At 40.6% G+C, this 20,370-nt stretch overlaps 2 protein-coding genes across 2 annotated transcripts; both read right to left on the reverse strand.

The window, feature by feature from the left end:
- Positions 1-2,147: 2,147 nt before the first annotated feature.
- On the reverse strand, positions 2,148-7,850 carry LOC121950079 (L-lactate dehydrogenase C chain). Its single transcript, XM_042495991.1, has 8 exons — positions 7,703-7,850; positions 7,191-7,327; positions 6,169-6,286; positions 4,696-4,869; positions 4,393-4,566; positions 4,157-4,274; positions 3,289-3,412; positions 2,148-2,412 (listed from the first exon to the last, which is right to left on the reverse strand). The coding sequence occupies exons 1-8, from the start codon at positions 7,755-7,757 to the stop codon at positions 2,245-2,247; spliced, it is 1,068 nt and encodes a 355-aa protein (XP_042351925.1). The 5' UTR covers positions 7,758-7,850; the 3' UTR covers positions 2,148-2,244.
- Positions 7,851-10,840: 2,990 nt separating this feature from the next.
- tmpob (thymopoietin b) lies at positions 10,841-16,322 on the reverse strand. Its single transcript, XM_042496774.1, has 6 exons — positions 15,720-16,322; positions 15,467-15,584; positions 14,903-15,058; positions 14,569-14,678; positions 13,372-13,472; positions 10,841-12,941 (listed from the first exon to the last, which is right to left on the reverse strand). Exons 1-6 carry the CDS (start codon positions 15,951-15,953, stop codon positions 12,554-12,556), a joined length of 1,107 nt encoding a protein of 368 aa, XP_042352708.1. The 5' UTR covers positions 15,954-16,322; the 3' UTR covers positions 10,841-12,553.
- Positions 16,323-20,370: the final 4,048 nt, after the last annotated feature.

Below are 20,370 nucleotides of genomic sequence, written 5' to 3' on the forward strand. Positions count from 1 at the left end.
CCTGAACCAGCCGTGACTGAGTCACACAAAGGTCACAAACTGAGATGTAGAGGAGCTTTAATCATGTTTTTTAGTTCCAAAATAAATCAAAATAAATGTACATTTGTACATGTCTTTCTTAATGTTGGAAAATATGCATGTTGGACTCTGGTCCTGACTTGTTTTAAATTTATAGTGTCTTATAGGCCCATATGGGTTGGGGTTTACTGTGTACATGACACAATAATATAAGTCATTCATTCATGTAAACGCAGGGCCCCTAAAAAAACATGTTTCTGTAAAACCAACTTCAACAAGTGTAGGATTTTAAAGAAGGCCGAGTTAATCCATGCAGACCACAGCCTCCCTCTGTCAGAGGTCTTTAAGCTGTTTCCGTCTTGCTGCAAATAAAAATGACCGACCTGTGATGATTTGGCAGGATATTATTGTTTGTTGTATGTCAGTATAAATGTTTTGCATACTGTCTTAATGGTAGTGCTTGCTGCTATGATGTACTACAAATTGCTCCTTGGGGAAAATAAAGATAACCTTGAACCTTGTGCTATTTCCTTTTAGATTTTTAGGGGAGAAAATATCAAATGACGTGTAATAATACCCTTATATAATGCAGCCATCGTGCAGCAGACTATACCTGTCAAACCAGCCCTACAGTGATGTTTCCACCCATGTGACTGATGTATCAGATATATGACAGGAGCACGCCCTGCACTTAGAATTAAAGTTTCTAACCTCAGGTTCCTGCTTCAGGTAGCATCACCAACTATTCCACTTTCTCCTTTTTCTTTACTAATATTTTAACTTTTGCCCTCCATGTATTTACCTTTGTATTTATGTACTCGTGTTTTTGTCATGTGTGCTTTAATAGGTTAAGTATATGTGGGGTTTTTTTTAAAATGTATTTATTGCTATGACAGCAAAACCCACAGCCCCTCGGGGGGCAAATAAAAGACCTAAACATGATGTCAGTGTTCCTTTTCAAACCTAGTACACAACTTTTGGTTAAAGTTAACTAAGGAAGGCCACAGATGAAGAATGGACAGGGACGTCATGATATATTACTGGAGACATGTTTGCAGCTTACCTGTTCACAGCTTTACTCAGGATCTCTCCGTCACTCTGTCTTTCTGTAGCAGAAGAACATTATAGTGTTTGTCACCTTGTGAGCAAGAGGAGTGACATTAACTGTCTCTCTCATTCGTGTTGATTTATACACATTTGTTGGAATAGACACAATAAAGGGCTCATGTAATTAAAAAAGACACTTTCATCAGGAGTTCATCCATTGACACAGATTTATGCATCAGAAAGTTTTCTGTCTGTGATGATACATTCAAAAAAAAGTTCAGAACAGCACCCACATCCCATTAAACTCACCTCATAAGTGTTTTTGGTTAAGTTACATTTTTTGGGAGCCTTTTGTAGGGACTCATGATAATATCTAGGTATATAGGTTTCAGCAGAGAAAGGCAGTAAAATGAAATATTGGCATTGGCTGATAAGATGACGCTTTAAATATCAGACTTTAGTCAGATTTGCCCAGGTTGTGACTTTTGTCAGGATTGTCGCAGGGAGGGCATTATCCAAGCATGTTTAAATATAACTTTACACTTTGAAAATGCTACATTAAAAAGGCATGTAACACAAGCTGAAGTCGTCTTGTTATTTTGCTCAGTAATTATGTATATTTTGTATTGTATTTTACGTCTGCATTTGCCAGTGGACCTTCACAATAAGGCAGGCAAGCATCATAATATGTTGAATGCACTACAGAAGAGACTGTATGTTCTCTGCAATTAGGTGTAAAAACAAATGTGCACTTATCAATATCAGCAAATTTGGCCAAAATGAGTGTGAGAATACCAGATATCAGCAAAAATCCAATATTTTACATCCCTAGTTCAACGCACCTGTTCACTGCTCCCTTCACTACTGAATAACTGAACACATGCACTCCCCGTTAAAGCAACAACAAACTTGCTTTATTGCACACCGAAGCAACACGAGTGACACACGGTCCCACACCGCAGCACAGCCGAGGACAAATGAGTCAGAGCAGCGTTTCACTCGGATGAGGTCACAAACTGACACCTACAGCTAAATCTGATGGGATTAAACTCCCGTACGCCTGTGAATCTACAGAGGGCAGTGGGCTGAAGGTGTGGAGGGTGGAGCTGTGTGGTGTTTAGTGACTGCAGAGTGATAATACGTCAGGAGGGTGCGGCTACATCGCCCTCTGCTGTCCAGCTACACATCCTGCAGGTCCTTCTGGATGTCCCACAGCGTGTTGGCACTGGCCTGGAGTTGGGCGACCTCGTCGTCTGTCAGGGTCATGTTGACCACGCTGGCCACACCTCCGCTGTTCAGCACGCAGGGCAGACTCAGATAGACCTCCTCACTGATCCCATACATGCCCTGTGCACAGTGAACAACAACGTTACTGTGTGTAAGACGGAGGGAAATGCCAGCAGAGAGAGAATATAAACTGCAAAAATGTGAATAATTTTGCTCAAATTTCAAAAGGCTGAACCAAAAAAAAGTCTGCCTCAAAGGAAGCCACGATTTGAACTTGAAACTAAAAATCATTAGAACTTTATTTTTTAATACCTGTTTAAACATGACACCCAGTGAACAACAGATCCTTTATACAGTATCAATGTATATGTCCTTTATCCTGTATATATTTACAGATAATTGGTCTTGAATAAGTAAAACTAGAATTTGAATTCATGCTTAAAGTAAGTAATCGCTTTCAGTTTTGCATTTTGGCAAAAATAACATATATACTACAATTCTAAAACGTAACATGAAAGTACTGTAGTGCACAGGACTATTTTTACACGATGCTGCATGGTAATATACTGTAGCTTTTGCAGGCAAAGGCACAGTTTGGTTAATGTACAAGCTATATATTCATGTTCATAACTTAAAGGAGCTCTATTTGGCATTCAGAGCGTATCTGTGATTCAGAGTTTGAGCGTGGATTGTCTGCATATGGTTCTCAACATGGAGGTGATTGAGCTAGTGGCTAAAGGTGGTAACAGCTCCAACAGTGCTAACAGAGATACCAGAGGGAGTGCGAAATGCTTTCTCGACGACTCGATTGCTGCTATCAGCGCCATACGAGCGCAGTGCAGAGCGGCGACAATAGCGAGCTAGTGGAATACACACACAGGACTCATGTGCACCACCACTAAAGATATGTTTTAGGCTCTGTCTGATGTGTGAAAATGAATCTGTGTGTGTGTGTGTGTGTGTGTGTGTGTGTGTGTGTGTTTGAGCAGCCTTTACCTTCACCATGGTGGAAACAGGATGAATCCTGTTCATGTTCCTCATGAGACTCTCTGTCAGGTCAGCTACACTCAGACCGATGGCCCAGTTAGTGTAACCCTTCAGCTTGATCACCTCATAGGCACTGAGAGACACAAGACAGAAAAAAGTTACTGCTTATTGCTTGGATTTCTTAGAGTTAGCTGATTTTAAAGGTGATGAAGCAGATAGGAAAGGCTAAATATAAACTGATATAACACATTAACACTCAGATGCAGATTGTTCCTCAGGACTGCTGCTTTTGTCCTCTACACTGATGAAAGAGACAGAGAGACGGAGACAGTCTCAGAGTCAGACACAGGGAGAGTGCTGAATGCATAATGACAGTTTTTATGTCTTGTCCTTGAAAATAAGATGATCTCACTTTTTTTCAGTGCCCTCTTTTCATACTAACAGTTTACACGGATGACAGCTGAGGGCAATACAGACAAAATTACTCATCACTGTGTCTCTGTTTTGCTATGTGGCAATTATAAAAAAGTATGAGTATTAAATCACATACTAGTTTAAATTATGTGTAATACCACTGAGACAAAAGATTTTTAGTGTTTTACTTAAGTAAGTCCCTATTGCCTTAAGAAAAGGTCAATTTTAGAGTTATTTAAGGTTTAATGCTGTTACATGATATAAATTAATATGTGAGTTTGTTCTCATTGTTATTTGTTTTGATGAGACCACAATGAAACAAAATATCTAGATATGAGTATAATTACATGGAGAGGTGTTTAACAATGTTGAGTTATCACCCTACACTACAATGTTTATACAACAACACACATAAAAACATCAGATCAGTCAAGAAAATGTGACGAATTCAGCTCCGGCTCACCTGTTCACCACCATCTGGTGCGTTTCCATCCAGTTCTCCTCGTCACAGTCAGTACCGATGTCCGGATTTAAGGTCTGCAGGTTGACTCCAGCCACGTTTGTTCCACTCCACACAGGCACTGAAAAACATGTTGAAACCATCGACCTTCGTCCACACTCTTCGCTCATCACACTGTGCACTATTTTTTTTTGTCTGTGCCGTTATGAAACAAAAAAAGAAATCCCACACATCCTCACCACTGGTGTCTCCATGTTCTCCCAGGATCCAGCCGTTGAAACTGCTCGGGTGGATTCCCAGTTTGTCGGCCATCAGGTAGCGGAAGCGTGCCGAGTCCAAGTTGGTGCCGCTGCCGATGACGCGGTGCTGGGGAAGGCCGCTCAGTTTCCAGGTGACATAAGTCAGCACATCAACTATTCAAAAAGTGTTTTTAGCGTTATTAGAGGGTGAATATTGTGTGTGTGTGTGTGTGTGTGTGTGTGTGTGTGTGTGTGTGTGAAGACAGAAAACACAGAATGATGAAATGTGTGTTGGGATGGTACCTGGGTTGGAGACCACAATGATGGTGCAGTCGGGGCTGTATCTGACGATCTGAGGGACGATGTGTTTGAAGATGTTGACGTTTCTCTGGACGAGGTTCAGCCTGCTCTCTCCCTCCTGCTGACGGACTCCAGCTGTCACCACAACGATGCGCGAGTTTGCTGTCACAGAGTAGTCTGTGAGAGAAGGAAATGTGTCATAACTATTACAGTGGAGGAAGAATAATTATACACACATCATGTGGGTGCAGGCTTTTTGACCTGACTCAAGAAAACGTCTTGATTAAACTTTTGTGGCATGGAGTTACATTTTTCCTTCATAATGGTTTAAGCTTCCATGACACAGCTAGCAAAGTGCTATATGATTCAAACATATTAATATGTTTCTTGCAAAAACAGAAAACTAAACTTGTTGTGCATAATGATTGGCGTTCACAGTAGCCAATAGACCCCCATCAACGTCTGATTGACAGTAGCTACCAGCCTGCTCTCTGTTGTCGAGGAGTTCTCGCTTGTGTATTTTCTCGACAAATCTGAGCGATGAAATGGAGGTAGAAGACTAGCATGATGAAGTGGTTTTTAGAGCAAGGCCATACGTAAAGGACACATCTTTGGATGCAAAATTGGTATACGACTCCAAGTACCAAATTTTGAACTTTCTCAAGTGTAAACAGACCTATCTACACAGCACTGTGTCAACACTAGAGAAAGATCTGGAAGCATACATTGTCATATTGGTATAAGAGAAAATGCTCTGGCTTATTTTATTTCTTTAGATCAATCCCAATCATTTTGGGCAGCTCTCAGGATACAGTGATGGTGCCTCTGCAAAACGGTAGCATGCAGACAGCAGGAGGGGAAGAGAATGCTGGTTAAAATGGTTTATACCCTAATTATACCCTCCAGTCTTATCTGGTGAGTCATGACAAACTTTAAAATACCATCGAGAGCCTAGAAAACTATTTTTTCGTCATTGTTGCCAGATTCATTAATTCGTTAATTCATTCAGATTCATTAATGAGAACTTGAGAGCAAGTTCTCATTTACGATGATGTCAAGAAAAAATACATCACACAAAAATACAAGTCAAAGTGCACAACAAGAAGAAAAAAATAATTTAACCAATTGAAAGAAACTGAAACAATACAGTTAAAATACATTAAAATAATTCAAATGAGACTAGAGAGGATAAAAAAAAATATTTAAGACAGTAGCAGACTGTGGCAGAATTATCAGTGATCAGAGATCCATCACCTCTACTTTCAACAGATACTGGCACACAGGTGATGATCAGTGCAAAACATTTGTGATAAAAAAGGTTAAGAACCGAAAGTGTCATCACTTTCAGATTCCTATTTAAACCTGGTATCTTTAGACAGTCAAAGATTCAACACCAGCACAGCTGGTAAGAATCTTGACTATTTTTAATGGCAAACAAAAATGCTGCGCCCTGCAGTGTCTGATGTATAAACTTGCCTTTGTCCGCGACTATTTTGGGGGTTTTCAGGAAGAGGCTGCCATGCTGCAGGTCCATCATCTCTCCTTTCAGCTTGTCCTCCATCACGTCCACCAGAGCCAGTTCATCAGCCAGCTCCTGCACACATCAGGGAGATTCAGAGCAACACTGCTTCCCTCACCGTCCGCTCATTCATCAACCTACCTGAAACACTTTAAAACCCCTTTAAATGATGTGAAAGAAAAACTTTATTTTTATGAGTAATTAACTGTGTTCATATCTATTTAAAAGGAATTTCATAGTGTTATGGACTGTTACTAGAATTATGTACACACATTTTTAAGTTGATTACTAGTAAAAGGTCAACATTTTTTTTCCACATTATCTAAAAGGAAAAGTTTAAAGTGTTCTGCTGTTTGTTTTGGGGACTAAATAAATATCTGGCACATCCACTGGTCATTTTAAACCAGTTTTATTCATATATCTTCTCCCAGAAGACCACACTGTATATTGCTCTGGCACTCTATTATATAGAGAGCATAAATTATGACTGAAATAGTACTATTTTACTACAAGATTGCCTGATCTGAAACTCAGTTCAGACACAACTAGATGTCTATTTAGCTGTCCATTAATCAAATTAAAACCTTTAACTCAATCGTAAATCTATATTTCCCTTGGCAGTACTTGGCTACTGTGTAAGCACTAACTTGGAGTGCATACAATACAATGGCTGTTAAAATTTCTCATTGTACAGCTAATAAATGAGGTAAAATTTCAGTGATTACTACTTCACAAACAAATAGCTGCCCAGTTTCAGTGGCCATAATAGTCATCTTTAGGTGTTCCCTTTTGGTTAGAATACATTTTCTCATCATTGTCACACACCTTGACAAGGACAGTGAAGGGATAAGAGATCAGACGCCCAGAGATCAGTAATAATCCGGCGTCAGTCTAGGAGGATCCCGCTTATTACCACGTCCTGTGACACCAGCAGGCATGCAGGTAATCTGAGCAGAGTCAAAATGAGAGGGGCTCTTACCCTGAGCAGGATGCTGATAGCACAGGCCATGCCAACCTGGCCCACGCCCACCACTGTCACTTTATTCCTGGGGGGCTCAGGAGGACCGCTGAACAGTGGGGTGATCAGTTTCTGCAGAATTGAGGCCATGTTCAGAGCTGAGGAGAGAAAAAAAAAATTAAAAAGGGGAGAAAGGAGGGAGTGAAGAGTGTTACTGGTCATGTCGACAGCAGACAAGTGACAAACACCAAGCACAGCTGAGGGAAACTCTCCTGCATCCAGAAAGCAGCCTGCGTGCTCCAACTTCATAAATATTGCATTCAGGGCACCACATTTCATATTCTGAGTGCAGAGGGATTACAAATTAAGCCTGACATCTATCTCAGTAGCACTAACAGAAGAATGACTTCTCTGTCATCTAGACAAAAAAAAAAAAAAAAACACAGACTGAGCTCTGTCCCACACATTATCATCCTGCAGTGTTCACCTTGAAATGACAAGCAGCCAGACACAAAAACAGCAGCAATACTTGCATTGTTTGGCGAGGCTCCGAGCTGCGAGGTATAAATACCAACATGTAATCAGCATGGCAAAGTGAATGGATACCTAAGGTGTGTTCCCACAGAGCTGCGCACCCCCTGCATCCAAAACACTTCCTCACAGTCACTGTTTGTGCAAGCCAGACAGTCGAGGCAGGTATCCAGTCAGCTGCAGCGGCAGCACAGAGCACATGTGACTCAGGGCCGGCTCCTCTCCTCTCCCTCCACTCTCCTCCCCAAATGGAGGAGCACTATAATCTGACTGCAGACTGTTAAAGGAGTTACTGTAATCCCTTAACACTGCCGCCATCTGCTGCACCTGAACTACAGATGAACATTAACCTTGTATCTGACAGGATGTCTCTGAAGAATAACTACTTTTATCATGTATTTTAGAGATTATGTTGCCTAAATTCTTGCATAACGATGCATCATATTAGTGCAATAATACTGCCACAGTTCAATAATAACAGGCAAAAATGTGAATAATTTATGATCAAGCTGCCACTGAATTTTCAGCACATTGCATACGTACAAATTATTAAATAAATACTGACATCTGCAAAAATGTGCCATCCCTGAAGGAGGAAAAAAAAAGTCCCACTGATGTTCACTTTTAAACCGTTTATTCATTAGCCCAGAATGAAACTGGATTACTAAGAGAAAGCATCGTGTGAACACGAGCGGTTAATGAGATGACTTAGCCTGCAAGGTCACAGTAGGAACAATAAGCTTCATACTTTTATAATGCAAAATAAAAATATAGTTGGCACCTGAATGATCAGGGCAGCAAAGTATCATCGAAGTATTTGATTTTTTTAAGCCAAAATTGTAGACAAGTAAGCTGTTGAATCTTTGTATATGCCTGAAAAAATAGTCACCCTGGAACTTGATGACAGACAGCGCACAGTGCAAAGCACAGACCACAAATTCAGAATCTGAAAACTGCCTATTTTAATTAAAATCATCTAATCTAAATCTACAGTTCAATCAAGTCATTTTTTTTGTATGACTACTACACTATGGCAGAGCATCAGGATCACATTGAGGAGAACAAAGTTATAATTTTAAGAAAAAAATTGAAATACTAAAAAAAATAATTGCGTAAAAAAAATGTAACCTTAAAATGATGTTTCACGTAACGCATCCCTTTCATTTCTCTGGGATTTGATGAGCCACAAGGTCCCAAATAAAACTACATTTAATGGAAAAAAACATACTCACACCCCAAAAAAGGAATGCGGAAACTTTTCCCAAATTACTATAAATATATTTCTTGTTCTTTATTATTTTTAAAAAGTGTCTTGGCCCCATAGGTGGTGATTGTCTCAGAGTAATGCTGTCAGTGATGACAAAAATGTATGCAGATCCACTTATATGTACTGGATAAAAGGATTAAATCTGCAATTCTACAAAGTCTAAAAAGCACCAAAACTTTTGCACAAGGGATACCGAGAGCATCACAAGCATGGAGAGGACACATACTAAACAAATGTCACTGTGTGAATAAAATAATACAAAGCGTAACTTTCCTCACAGTTATACAAATGCACCGCGAACCAAAATCCAACCAAATCCAGTCTAAATTTTAAATATGTGCCTCCTGCAGATATTTCCATTTCCCACATACAGAAAATCATGGCTGTTCACCTGTTGTCTTGAGGGTCCAGTTACTTTGAGAGTAAGTGGCTGTCCGTGCTCCAACTCTTCGGTAAGACTCACCCTGGGTGCGCTGTATTGTGTGTCTGTTCCTCTCCCTGTTGTGCTGCAGCCTTCTGGATTTAATTGGCTAAGCCTCTCCATCCCCTTCAAAGTCTCAGTTTGGCACTGCAAGGGTCACCTCATGCAGCTGGTGCACATTCACCTGCAGCAACACGTTCCCTGTTAGATAATAAAGAAAAAGAAAGCTGGTTCAAAAATCTTCTACGTGCCACTTAACAGTGTTGGAGAAATCGGCTGGTTAGACCTCTAAAATATAATGGAACTAGATGGCACTTGGCTTTTGGTGCTCGGAGCACCAAAATGTAATTCTGAAAAACTCAGCAGTGATGTCTCTTTCCAGGAATCATGACCCGCTTACTCAGGATAATCCACAGACCTTGTTGTGAGCAGTTTCATGGAGGAGCTATTTTGTTTTGGCCGAACCACACCTGCCAACTGTATCACCACACAGAAGGAAGCGTGCATCTACTAACAGACGAGAGGCTCGACTGAGCTGTAACTAGTTGCAGGTGCACACATCATTCTGCGCGGTGATACGGTTTGCAAATGTAGCTCAGGAGAAAGAAAATCTTTCCCACATGAAATTGCTCATGAGGTTTGTTAATTATTTTGAGTTATCAGGTAGTGAAACAGAAAATCACTGGACAAAGGAAACCTCTGCACTCACAACACTGCAAGACAGCAATGTTTGAGATAGAAAGATGTAACTCTTGTTGGATTTTAAAGAAGTTCTTGTTTACAGATGTGTTTTCAGCTCTCACTTCACTGTAGACAGAGTGACGGGTGAAGAGGGGTGTTTTGCCTCGCTGGGCGCAGCAGCAGCTGCTAATCTGGGCTGCTGTCCTCTGTAGGAGCTGCTTCTTAGACCCCCCACAGGAAGGACAGCGGGGTGCTGAAGGGACTTAACTAGTAAAGCTGTCACGATACACACAGGTATAACACAGGCCACGAGAATGGCAGGAAAGTTAGTACGGTAAGAAAACGTTGATTGAAACTTGGTCTCTTCTTTTGTATTTCCATTTTATGCTACTTCTTACTTTTACTCCAACACATGTATTTGACAGTTTTAAGTTACTAGTTACTTTTCAGATTTAGATCAATTATGATATATTATTATGGATTCAACTACCCAGCAGTATGTAAATTACTGAAACAATAAAGTGTGCACAGTAATTCATCAATAACAAAAATCCAATAGTATAATATATTAATCTGACTTGCTCAGAGGAATACACGAGCCAAGCTCAAACGCACATTCCTGTCCAGTAACGCGACTTGTGTGCTTAAGTGTTTTAAACAGTAAGGTTTTAGCGAAAATGCATGTTTTTAAAGTGCAGAACCTATAACTCTGGATTCTTCATTCAACTAGGCAACATGGAGGCATGCAAGAAAAAAAGGTTTCTTCACAAATTCAGCATCACACAGGTCAAGTAATTTATATACAAACGATCATTTTGTGGAAGTAGTATCCCTTTAAATGATTTCCATTCAGCACTGCAGAAGACAAAGAAAAAATATCTGGTAACAGCCACGTTTATTTTATGATACACTGCCTACATTATCATAAATAAACAGATTAAAAATCCTTACCCACATAACCCCTGTCGTTTCTGTCCGTTGTGGGAGAGCTGCCGGATGATGATGAATTCACGTGTGTTAAGTCAGTAAGATTCAAATTAAGATACAGTATCACTTTCATGTTTTACATATTGCTTTTAAATGTTACCTTAAAATGTGCTATAAAAAGTTGAACACGCCATTTTAGAAAAATATCAAAATAGAAACAAAGGTGCCCCAGAAATCTTCCCACCCCCAACATCACCTCCAGTGAAAGCTTCCTCCCTCCCAGCAGGTAAACACCCCCCCCTCAGAATAACAAACAGTCTCTTATTTGTGGTAATTTGCTCGGGCAGAAGTATTCAAAGAGTTCTTAAGGTAATAAATTGATAAACTGTCCCAAAAAGATTAACTTTCTCCATGTGTCATCTTCGCAGATCTGCCATGTGTGGACACATGCAGTCAGTGAGGTGGGCTATGTGGGGGCACTGCAACAGCCAATCCCGAAATAAAGGACCGAAGGATCAGAAATCTAGAAAAGCAGAACAACAACAAAAAAAAAAAAAGCACAACAAAGCACTAAAACCCAAAGCATGTAAACTCAAAATGGGCACACTGGTGGGGCTGGAAAAAAATCAATATTCTATCATCATACACTGCAGTTCTAGTTTCCTTAGGTTAACTGAAAACCGGTTTCATTTAAAATTTTGTTTATAAATTGATGCGGATGCTAATACAAGATCCCGAGAGTAAACTGTCTTCCTCAACCCATTAACAGTAAAAATCAAGATAATACAGAGTGACCAGAATCATTATTCGTCATAATCACAGAGCCCCATACACAATGATTCAAGCAGTGATCAGCCACTGAAAAACGTTTTTATACCTCGACCTGAACGTGGGCGGATTTTCCTCATGCAGTGATGCGACCTGATTACACCATGTGTCTCCTCCCAGCACAGACCACATTAAAAAAGTTTGAGCTGAATCGACCTGAGCACCATAGAAATAATGAATCACTCTACCTAACTATAGCTACAGAGCAATTTTTTTTTGAAATTCATACAGAAACACATGTAACATTCTGGTATTAGTACTAGCACTGCTTTGTGCTTGAAAAATGGGAGGGCACTACGTGCTAAGAGTGTCCAGGCACTTCACCATCAGAAAAACACCTGGCACAGAGAGTTAGAAACTACAGTATGACCTTCAAAAACTACAACCATGCATGGATAAACTGGCCTCTCCATTCTGCACGCGTTTCTACATACAAGGGTTAAATACACACAAAGACACAAACAATTCACAGATTAAAATCAACATTAAAATGAGTCTCTTCTGACTGCCACAAAACAGTGTGATCCAGAAGCTACCGTTTCCTCTCGTGGTACGAGGAAAGCTGGAGTCCACAGAGGAGAAAGTTCATCGGTCCAATTGAATCTGTAACCTTTGTCCATCCGTGTGGATGGAGAGAAGAGGTGATCCAGGTGTACTGCTTGATTTATGGTGTGCTGTGGCAGGCGTCAGGGAGGTGGCGTGGGTATGGTGAGAGACTGCTGAGGGTCTTTACTTTTCGGTGGCCTCTGTGGCACCGTCGCTGCCGATGCCCAGGTAGTTGGCTGCGTTGTTCACAACACCCTGAAGGGGGACGACGACATTGTTGTCCAGGAGGCCCTTGAGGGTGTTGATGTGCTCGGCGTCCAGGTTCTGGTAGGCGTAGAAGAGAGAACCGCCCACCACGACGAGGAGCAGGAGCTTGAGCAAGATGGACAGGACGCCTCGTCGGGCTGGCGCTTTGCTTGAAGAGACGGAGCTGCCCGCTCTGGAGAAAGACTCAGAGTAAGAGCGGGTCTCAGTGTGGAGGACGCGCTGCACACGGGTTTCATCCAGCCAGTAGTCACTTGGTTTTAATGGTCGACCAGCCGCCCCTCGGATCGGACGCCTGCAGGTCGCACTGAGCAGAAAAACAATAATGTCAAACTTTTTTACCTGACACAAAAATATTTCAACTGAAGATCCACATACTACATTTTTGACTTCTCAACAGCATCTCACAGTCTTCTTCAACAAACTGAAGTTGTAGTTGAGACACAAGTCACATCTGACGCCACAGACCGACCCCGAAGGAGCTCCAAACACAGTCCCTGTCAGTCGGTCAAAGACGGTCTGTGGCGTTAGATGTGACAGCTACCTCTGGATACCATTGCTGAGTAACGATGTTACAAGGAGCTGAGAGCTCTGGGAAGAAGATCGTAAGGGAACCTTGATTAAAAATCTTAAAAATCAAACTAGTGTTTCAAAGGTTGAGGATGTTCTAACGTGTTCAACTTTCAGAGTAATATTCTGGATTATATTTTGCTGTGCATGATTCATGTGCTTGTTACCTCATGCCTGTTGGTGTGCTGATTTCATTGGCAAGGATATCTTCAACAACACTCTCGCTGGCCTTCTTAGGGGTTTCTTCAGTAACAATTTCCTCCACAACCTGTCAGGGTAATATAAAAACAATGTTAACATACTAATAACGTTAAATATAGTCACAAGCAGGGATAAAGTCAACACGGACATTGAAAATCTGAAAGCTGCAAAGAATCAAGACCTTTAAAAGTTTAAGACACCTGCATTAAGGATAACAGCTTTTGACAGAAACTCATTTATGACCAAATCTGTGCTAGGCCTCGCTGCCACCCCCTATAGGTCACACCAGGCCAACACACTGGCTTGGAACTGGTGGCACCTTCTTACTGAGCAATTTCAAAATTATTTTACAGATGTGGTTCAACTTTGGATGAACAATTTCTAATTTACAGTGATTTCTGCAATGCCATGCCGCCTTTTTTTCTACATTGTTAGCGCACCCTAATGGTCAATTTGTATAAATCTTTCAGGGTATGTTTCAGGTACTTATGTGAACATTTCCTGAAAGTTTTGTGATGAGGGGTCCAATGGTTGTGGAGTTAAATCTATACATGTGCTTAGCCACGCCCTCTGTGATTGTTTTCAAAACAAAATGAGTTATTTTTAATACTTTTAATAAGTTTGGGCAAATAACAAACCAGAGAAAATTTAATACAAAATGAACCTATTGTTCAGGGGGTGTAAAAAAATTTTTTTTTCAAAAACATTTTAATGGAGAGAATTTATTCAGGCAGGCTTTAATTGCTTATGGCAAATCTGTAAAGTGAGAATAGTCGAATGAATGAAAAGTTTTGTGTATTAAGGCATAGGAGTTAAGACTTTTCAAATCTTAACTTTAACTATTGCTCTACCATCTGGCTGACTAGGGTCATATTTTTTGGGCAGCATTTGCAACATCTTCTAATTATTGGTGACAATGTTAGTCTTCATAATCAGAATTACTTTATTGATCTCCAAGGAGGAAATTGCAGAAAAAAAGAAAATTCTACAGTGAAAAAACAAAACCACAACTCTCTCAAATAGCATGTTAAGAGAGGGCACAGCTCACTAAGTTACTAGATAAAAAATAGAACAAGTATTTTAGAATACAATAGGAGAGACCTTGTACCTCTGAATATTCTCCTATCATTAAGACTGGAAGTGAATGACAAAAGGTGCTTCACCTTGGTTTGTCGTCTGCTGCTTGTTCTGACGGTAACTGGGGCTTTGCCTCTGCTCCTCACAGGTTTCTCTACCACAGGAACTGGTTCTTGTTCAGGGGCAGCAATCTCCTCTGAAAAACACACATAAGGTTAACACAACAATGAAACATGGCGATATCTGTACAGCAATCAATGTTTTTAGAACATTTAAATCAGGGATTTTCTGCAAGAAGTACATTTATCAACTAGCCTGGATAATTTCTTTACATAGAAGTAAACACGCTGACATAATTAGGCCATGGTATTTGTCTTGGTGAGTAACGTGAACTGTGGGTAACGTGTGGTCAGAGCTCACCATCTTCCTTGTCACTATACTGATCAGAATTTGTGTTGCCATTCTGGTTACTGTCTGCCTTTGGGAGAGCCGTGACGTCTGTAGGAGCTTCAGGTTCAGCTGGAGGCTGGTCCAAAAGCTTCTGCAGCTTCTTCTCATACAGCTTACGGGTGGAAGCTGACCGGAGGGAGGAAGAGCCAAAATCAAATAAACAATATATACATTACATTTAATAATAAAGAATCTATATTTTTGTCCAATAAAGTCATATTATTTAAACATAATTACATGGACACAAAGGACACTGCTTCGGGAACTAATACTTGCAAATATATTAGTTACATTTTTGTCAAAAAAGCTGGTCAATAGAGTGTAAAAAGAAGATTTAAAAGATTCTTACCAAAAATGTTAATGGAAAACAATAAAAATTTTTTTAAAAAAATCAAATGATCTAATATATAAATTCACCTTTCACTTATCTAGGTACTACGTCCACGTATATTTGAATAACTAATATGTTATCATATTTCTCACACTGATACGTTTGTTTCCACACAAGTTTTGGAGAGACCTCCAGGAACTCACCAACAATGGGTCCTGAGTCCACACCATGTTTTGCCAGCTGTTGTTTCAAATCTTCATCCGTGAGATCTGTCACCTCCACTTCCTCTGTGCGAGGCTTGTCTGTCTTTTTGGTAGCTTTCTGCAAAAAGATTTAAGTTGCATATCATACAACTAGTCATCACTTAAACATGCTGTATCATTACACTCAGAGGACCACAGCATCATCACAGTTCTCCACAAATTAAAAAAACAACAACAATTAATCCAAACTTACCCTTCCAGACCGACTTTTGTTGGACACCACGGGGGCAGGTAACTCTTCGTCGCTGGAGAAGGTGTCTGCAGGCGGGCTCTTCTTGTTGTTCAGTACGGTCAAGTTCTTCAGATACAGCTGCACATACACTTCTTTTTTATGCTCTCCGCTGGGAAGTGGCACATTGTTGGCTGTGAGCTCATTCTTCAGCTTATCTTTTGTGAGAACCGACGGATCTTCGAGGAATTCTGCCATGATTAACTTTATTTCAGTTATCGGTGGCTTTCTCTATTTTGCCGCTTGCGCCTAAACGGAAATCAGCTCGCTCGCTCGGCAGCTACAAACAACAACACCGGGAACGTGACCGAATAGCGCTGTTGTCAAACACGACTGGCGCCTAACCCGCCAACTCAGCTAGCAGCACACGCGCGATTTACCAAAATAAATGCTCAGTTCCGCTTCGTAGCCCGGCGGAGGAAATATCCACGGGTAGCTCTGATTTTTCGCTAACAGATGCGCGCCTGTGCTGGAAACGGGACCGATGCAAAAAAATCAAAATTAAGCGGCTGTTATGTGATTGAATTAGCTTAGCTTCAAACCGGTCCACTTGCTTCTGTCTGTCCGCGGTCGCAACAGGGCCAAAGTACAACCAGCCACGCTATTGGCTGGAAGGCCGCAGTAAGCTGCGCTCTGATTGGCTGGCTATGAATGGAACGCTCGCAGGCCGCCACCACAAAGAAACAGCAGGCCGTGTTTTAGATAACGGCCTTACATGACTCCTGCGGACCACATTTACAACATTTGTGACATATATCCGCCTCATTCACCTCATCGCTTTTAATAACTAGAGAATACGTGTTTAAACAAACAATTTGAGTCGCACTGAGTAACGACACAATAACGTTAACGGCGATTTTAAAGCAGTGGGTGTTACTCGCGTGTACAGACCCACAGTTGCAGCCTGGGTGGCATGTTTTGTTGCATGAATTCATGGTTAAATACCGAGCAGCTAATAGCAATGCAATATCATACTTTTTTTCTTTTTGTTTTTACGTTACATAATGTGGGACTGAGTCAAATCTAAGCCACTTAGATGAAGTCTGCCTCTGTAACAGAAGAGGGCAGCATGAGCCACAGTATATAAAATGAATATGGCTGAAGTCTGATTTTAGATTTCATGTTGTTCAATATGAGGCCAGCAAGCAACATTTAACGTTATACAGCAAAGATATTCAAAGTTTTCTACAGGAAGAAAATGGGAAAGAGGCAGATGGGAAGTAAGTTCACAACCTATGAAATAATATGATTAAAATTAAGAGGAAGCCAAAGGAAACAAAAGGGTTTAAAGACATATACAGTACACACACACACACACACACACACACACACACACACGAGGCTGTTCCAGATTTGAGGAGCAACAACTGCATGAGCATGATCATCATTTGTTTTCAACCTCGACAGTAGAACAGCTAGATGTCTCTGCACAAATGTGACCAGACAAACTCTTAAATGTCAAGAGTAAAATTATAAAATCAAGAGCACCACAGGAAAGCACAAACACTGTGAAACTATCTGTTTGGGGGCCTTCCACCAGAATATTCTGGGAATTTTTATGCACCAAGTTATTGTGTAAATATCTCTAATTTTGTTAAAATAAGTCATATTTATTTTATTTTTTAAATTGCTATTGTGTTTTACATTGCTTACTTTGTTTGCTTATTGACCGTTTGTTTATTTACTTTTTTGACAACATGACTTTTATATCCATATATCATCCATACTATCATCCATTATTGCAAATTGAACATCTTCAGGTTTTAGACTGCTTAAAAAAAAAAAAGACATTTGAGGTCATTAACTTGGGCTGCGGGAAACTGCAGTGGACAGCCTGATAATCAGACTGAGTTGCCATTTCATCTCACTTTATTGAATTGCTGAACAAATGAGATGTGGTCAGCAACTCAAAGGTCTGGGGCCAGGCACATTTTACAATATTGTTTGGCATCTTATGGACTAAATGATTAATTGAGGCAAATAATTGACAGATGAATCAATAATGAAAATAAGCACAAGCTTGCAGCCCTGCGTACATACACACAGACAAGGCAGTGTTTGACCACCTCCTGCCTGTCCTGGGCAGGCTGGTCTCTAACTCTGTGGTGAGGCCTCCCCCCTCCTGCTGTGGGGACAGTGGTTTGAGGTGGCACTGTGTGGCTCCCCACCTGTCCTTCAGACCTGCCTCTCTGGGGCTTTCTGGGATGCTGCTGCAGAAACCTAGCAATTGATCCCCACCTCAGCTCCAAACCACACTAAAATACAGCACTTCAAGTATAGTTCAGCTTTTCCATAGCACATTTGCCAATGGAGTGTAAGCATAAAAAATGTTGAGCCCTTGAGAAACACCTCTTAAGCTTTCTTTGTATGTAATTTATACAGAAAATAAGGCACGGGCCAAGAATCATAGAGAGTGCCTCTTTAAGCATAACAGTCATGGCCTCTGAAAAATGATCAAAGCCCGCTCTTTAATCGTCAACATTCACATTTTCAGAACGAGTTCATTTAAAATGAAACCGCTCCGCCTGATGTCGACCAGTCAGTATAATCGACGACATTTCTTGACAGATGACGGTAAAATAAATCGAGAGAACAAATGAAACAACTAGAAACGACAATGTATGTGAAGAAAGTCCAGTTACGTAAAGAAAGCAAGATTGATAATTGAATATTTAATGTTACGGAGTGTTTGCAAAAACACGGCACATCTCAAACTAAAACATCCATGTTCTAAAAGTGGATCACTTAGAAAAATGTTGAACACAGTCTCCTCAGTTGAGTTTATCTTGGATTTTAAGCATGTCTAAATCCCAATTGAGCCAACCACAGAAGTAGCTTAGGAAAAGTCAACCTTTACCACCCAGAGGATGTCCGATCCAATTCCACTGACACAACAAAACACATGCTTGAGAAATTAATCAAAGTTATGATATTTCAGCACAATGTATGATCACAGCCCTGTCACCTCATGGGCACACATCTGTTGCCTGGTCCACATTTATATAACAACTCAATAGTCAGCTGTATATAGACTTTCTTTTATAAAAGTGTACTTCTTTTATAAAATTTAGGCTACATTTAAGAGTTTTACACTACCAGAGCATTTTGTTCTGCCATCCAAAACTAAAAAAAGGTGTGTTTTCCTGCACTAATCTATCACAACAATCTCTAATCCTCAGAGGATGTTATTACACGGTGCCAAACTAATTAAGATCAAGTCCTGGGCAGTTTCCTGTACAAAGAGGAGGGTAGGATGCAGGCAGTGGGAGCAGTGTATTTCACAGGAGCTGAAATTTGTGTGCCCTGGCCTAGGGACAGCCATCTAGTAGTACTCACACAGTATGTTTTCATCTGTTGACAATCCAAACTCTAGTTAAAGGACACACGCTTAGTTGTAGACATTTCTGTCAGAAGGAAAAATGAGACTCGCTCTCTGGCCCTTGTTGATGCCCATTTGGCCACCTGCCTGTTTGTATCGTAAGTACTCCTCCATGTATTTGCATTACTATTATGATTTGGGCTTTTCCCGTTTTATTTGGCCATTGAGCACAGAAACACACTTGCTCATGTCCTCACTGAACTTCAGGCAAACATAACTGTGTGTGAACTTTCATGTCGTGAATGAAGAATTTCTACTGGGTCTCCACAGTGAGGCACCCACAGGATATCATGTTGGATCATTGGGAGGAAAGTCATAGACCATCCACCACCTCAAAATGTTATTCACTGACATAAAAAGATCAACTCAAATTTGATCTTTAAGTGCCACCAAAAGTGCCTCTTCTGCAGTAGTTAGTGACCACTGCAAATACACTGCAACGCAACGCAGCTTCACTGGTGTAGATCTTTCAAACTTCACACTTCAGGGGATAACAGTGTCTAAAATCTATGATCAATTTATTTACTATGAACCATTGATCAGACGATGATGTGTAATGCTGAAGGAGTCACTCATAGTGATAAATCGACATTGAATTATCCACAGAGCTGTCATTTTTAGCCACAACAGGCAGTTGTGTGTTGTGTGGCAGTTTTGTCAGTCAAAAAACCCACTGTACATAATCTGTTCTAGTTTTGTCATATAAAAAAATATCTTGATACTGATACTAAAAGAATACAAAGGCAAAACTCTAAAACATCAGAAATATAGAAATGTAAATGATAGAACGTGAAACTTAAAATCCTTTGGAATCCATTGGAACAGCACAACGATTAACTTAGCTCCTGAGCAAAACAAACCCAACATATTTAACGTTAGTAGCATTATGTCTTATATGGCGTCGTCAACCCCCGACTTAATTTCTAATGTGTCCAGTATGTCAGATTTTTCTCACCAGCCCAGTTTAATGCTTGGTGGCGAGACATACTCGCATACACAATTCAGGTGGAAAAGATCCTTTTTAGCGATACAGTAAGCACTTTGTCACATGATGTTTCATAAGACATCACATTTTTTTTACTCTTGCCTGATCAAATAACTGCATGGGGCATCTCACTTGCCTGAACAGAGTTTACTTGACTGGATAAGCGTTAATGTCGAGCCTTCCACAGCTCTGCGCGCGCGCGCGCGCACACACACACACACACACACACACACAAACTGCCCCACTATCAC

The sequence above is a fragment of the Plectropomus leopardus genome, chromosome 11 (assembly GCF_008729295.1).
Source record: "Plectropomus leopardus isolate mb chromosome 11, YSFRI_Pleo_2.0, whole genome shotgun sequence".
NCBI lineage: Eukaryota > Metazoa > Chordata > Actinopteri > Perciformes > Serranidae > Plectropomus > Plectropomus leopardus.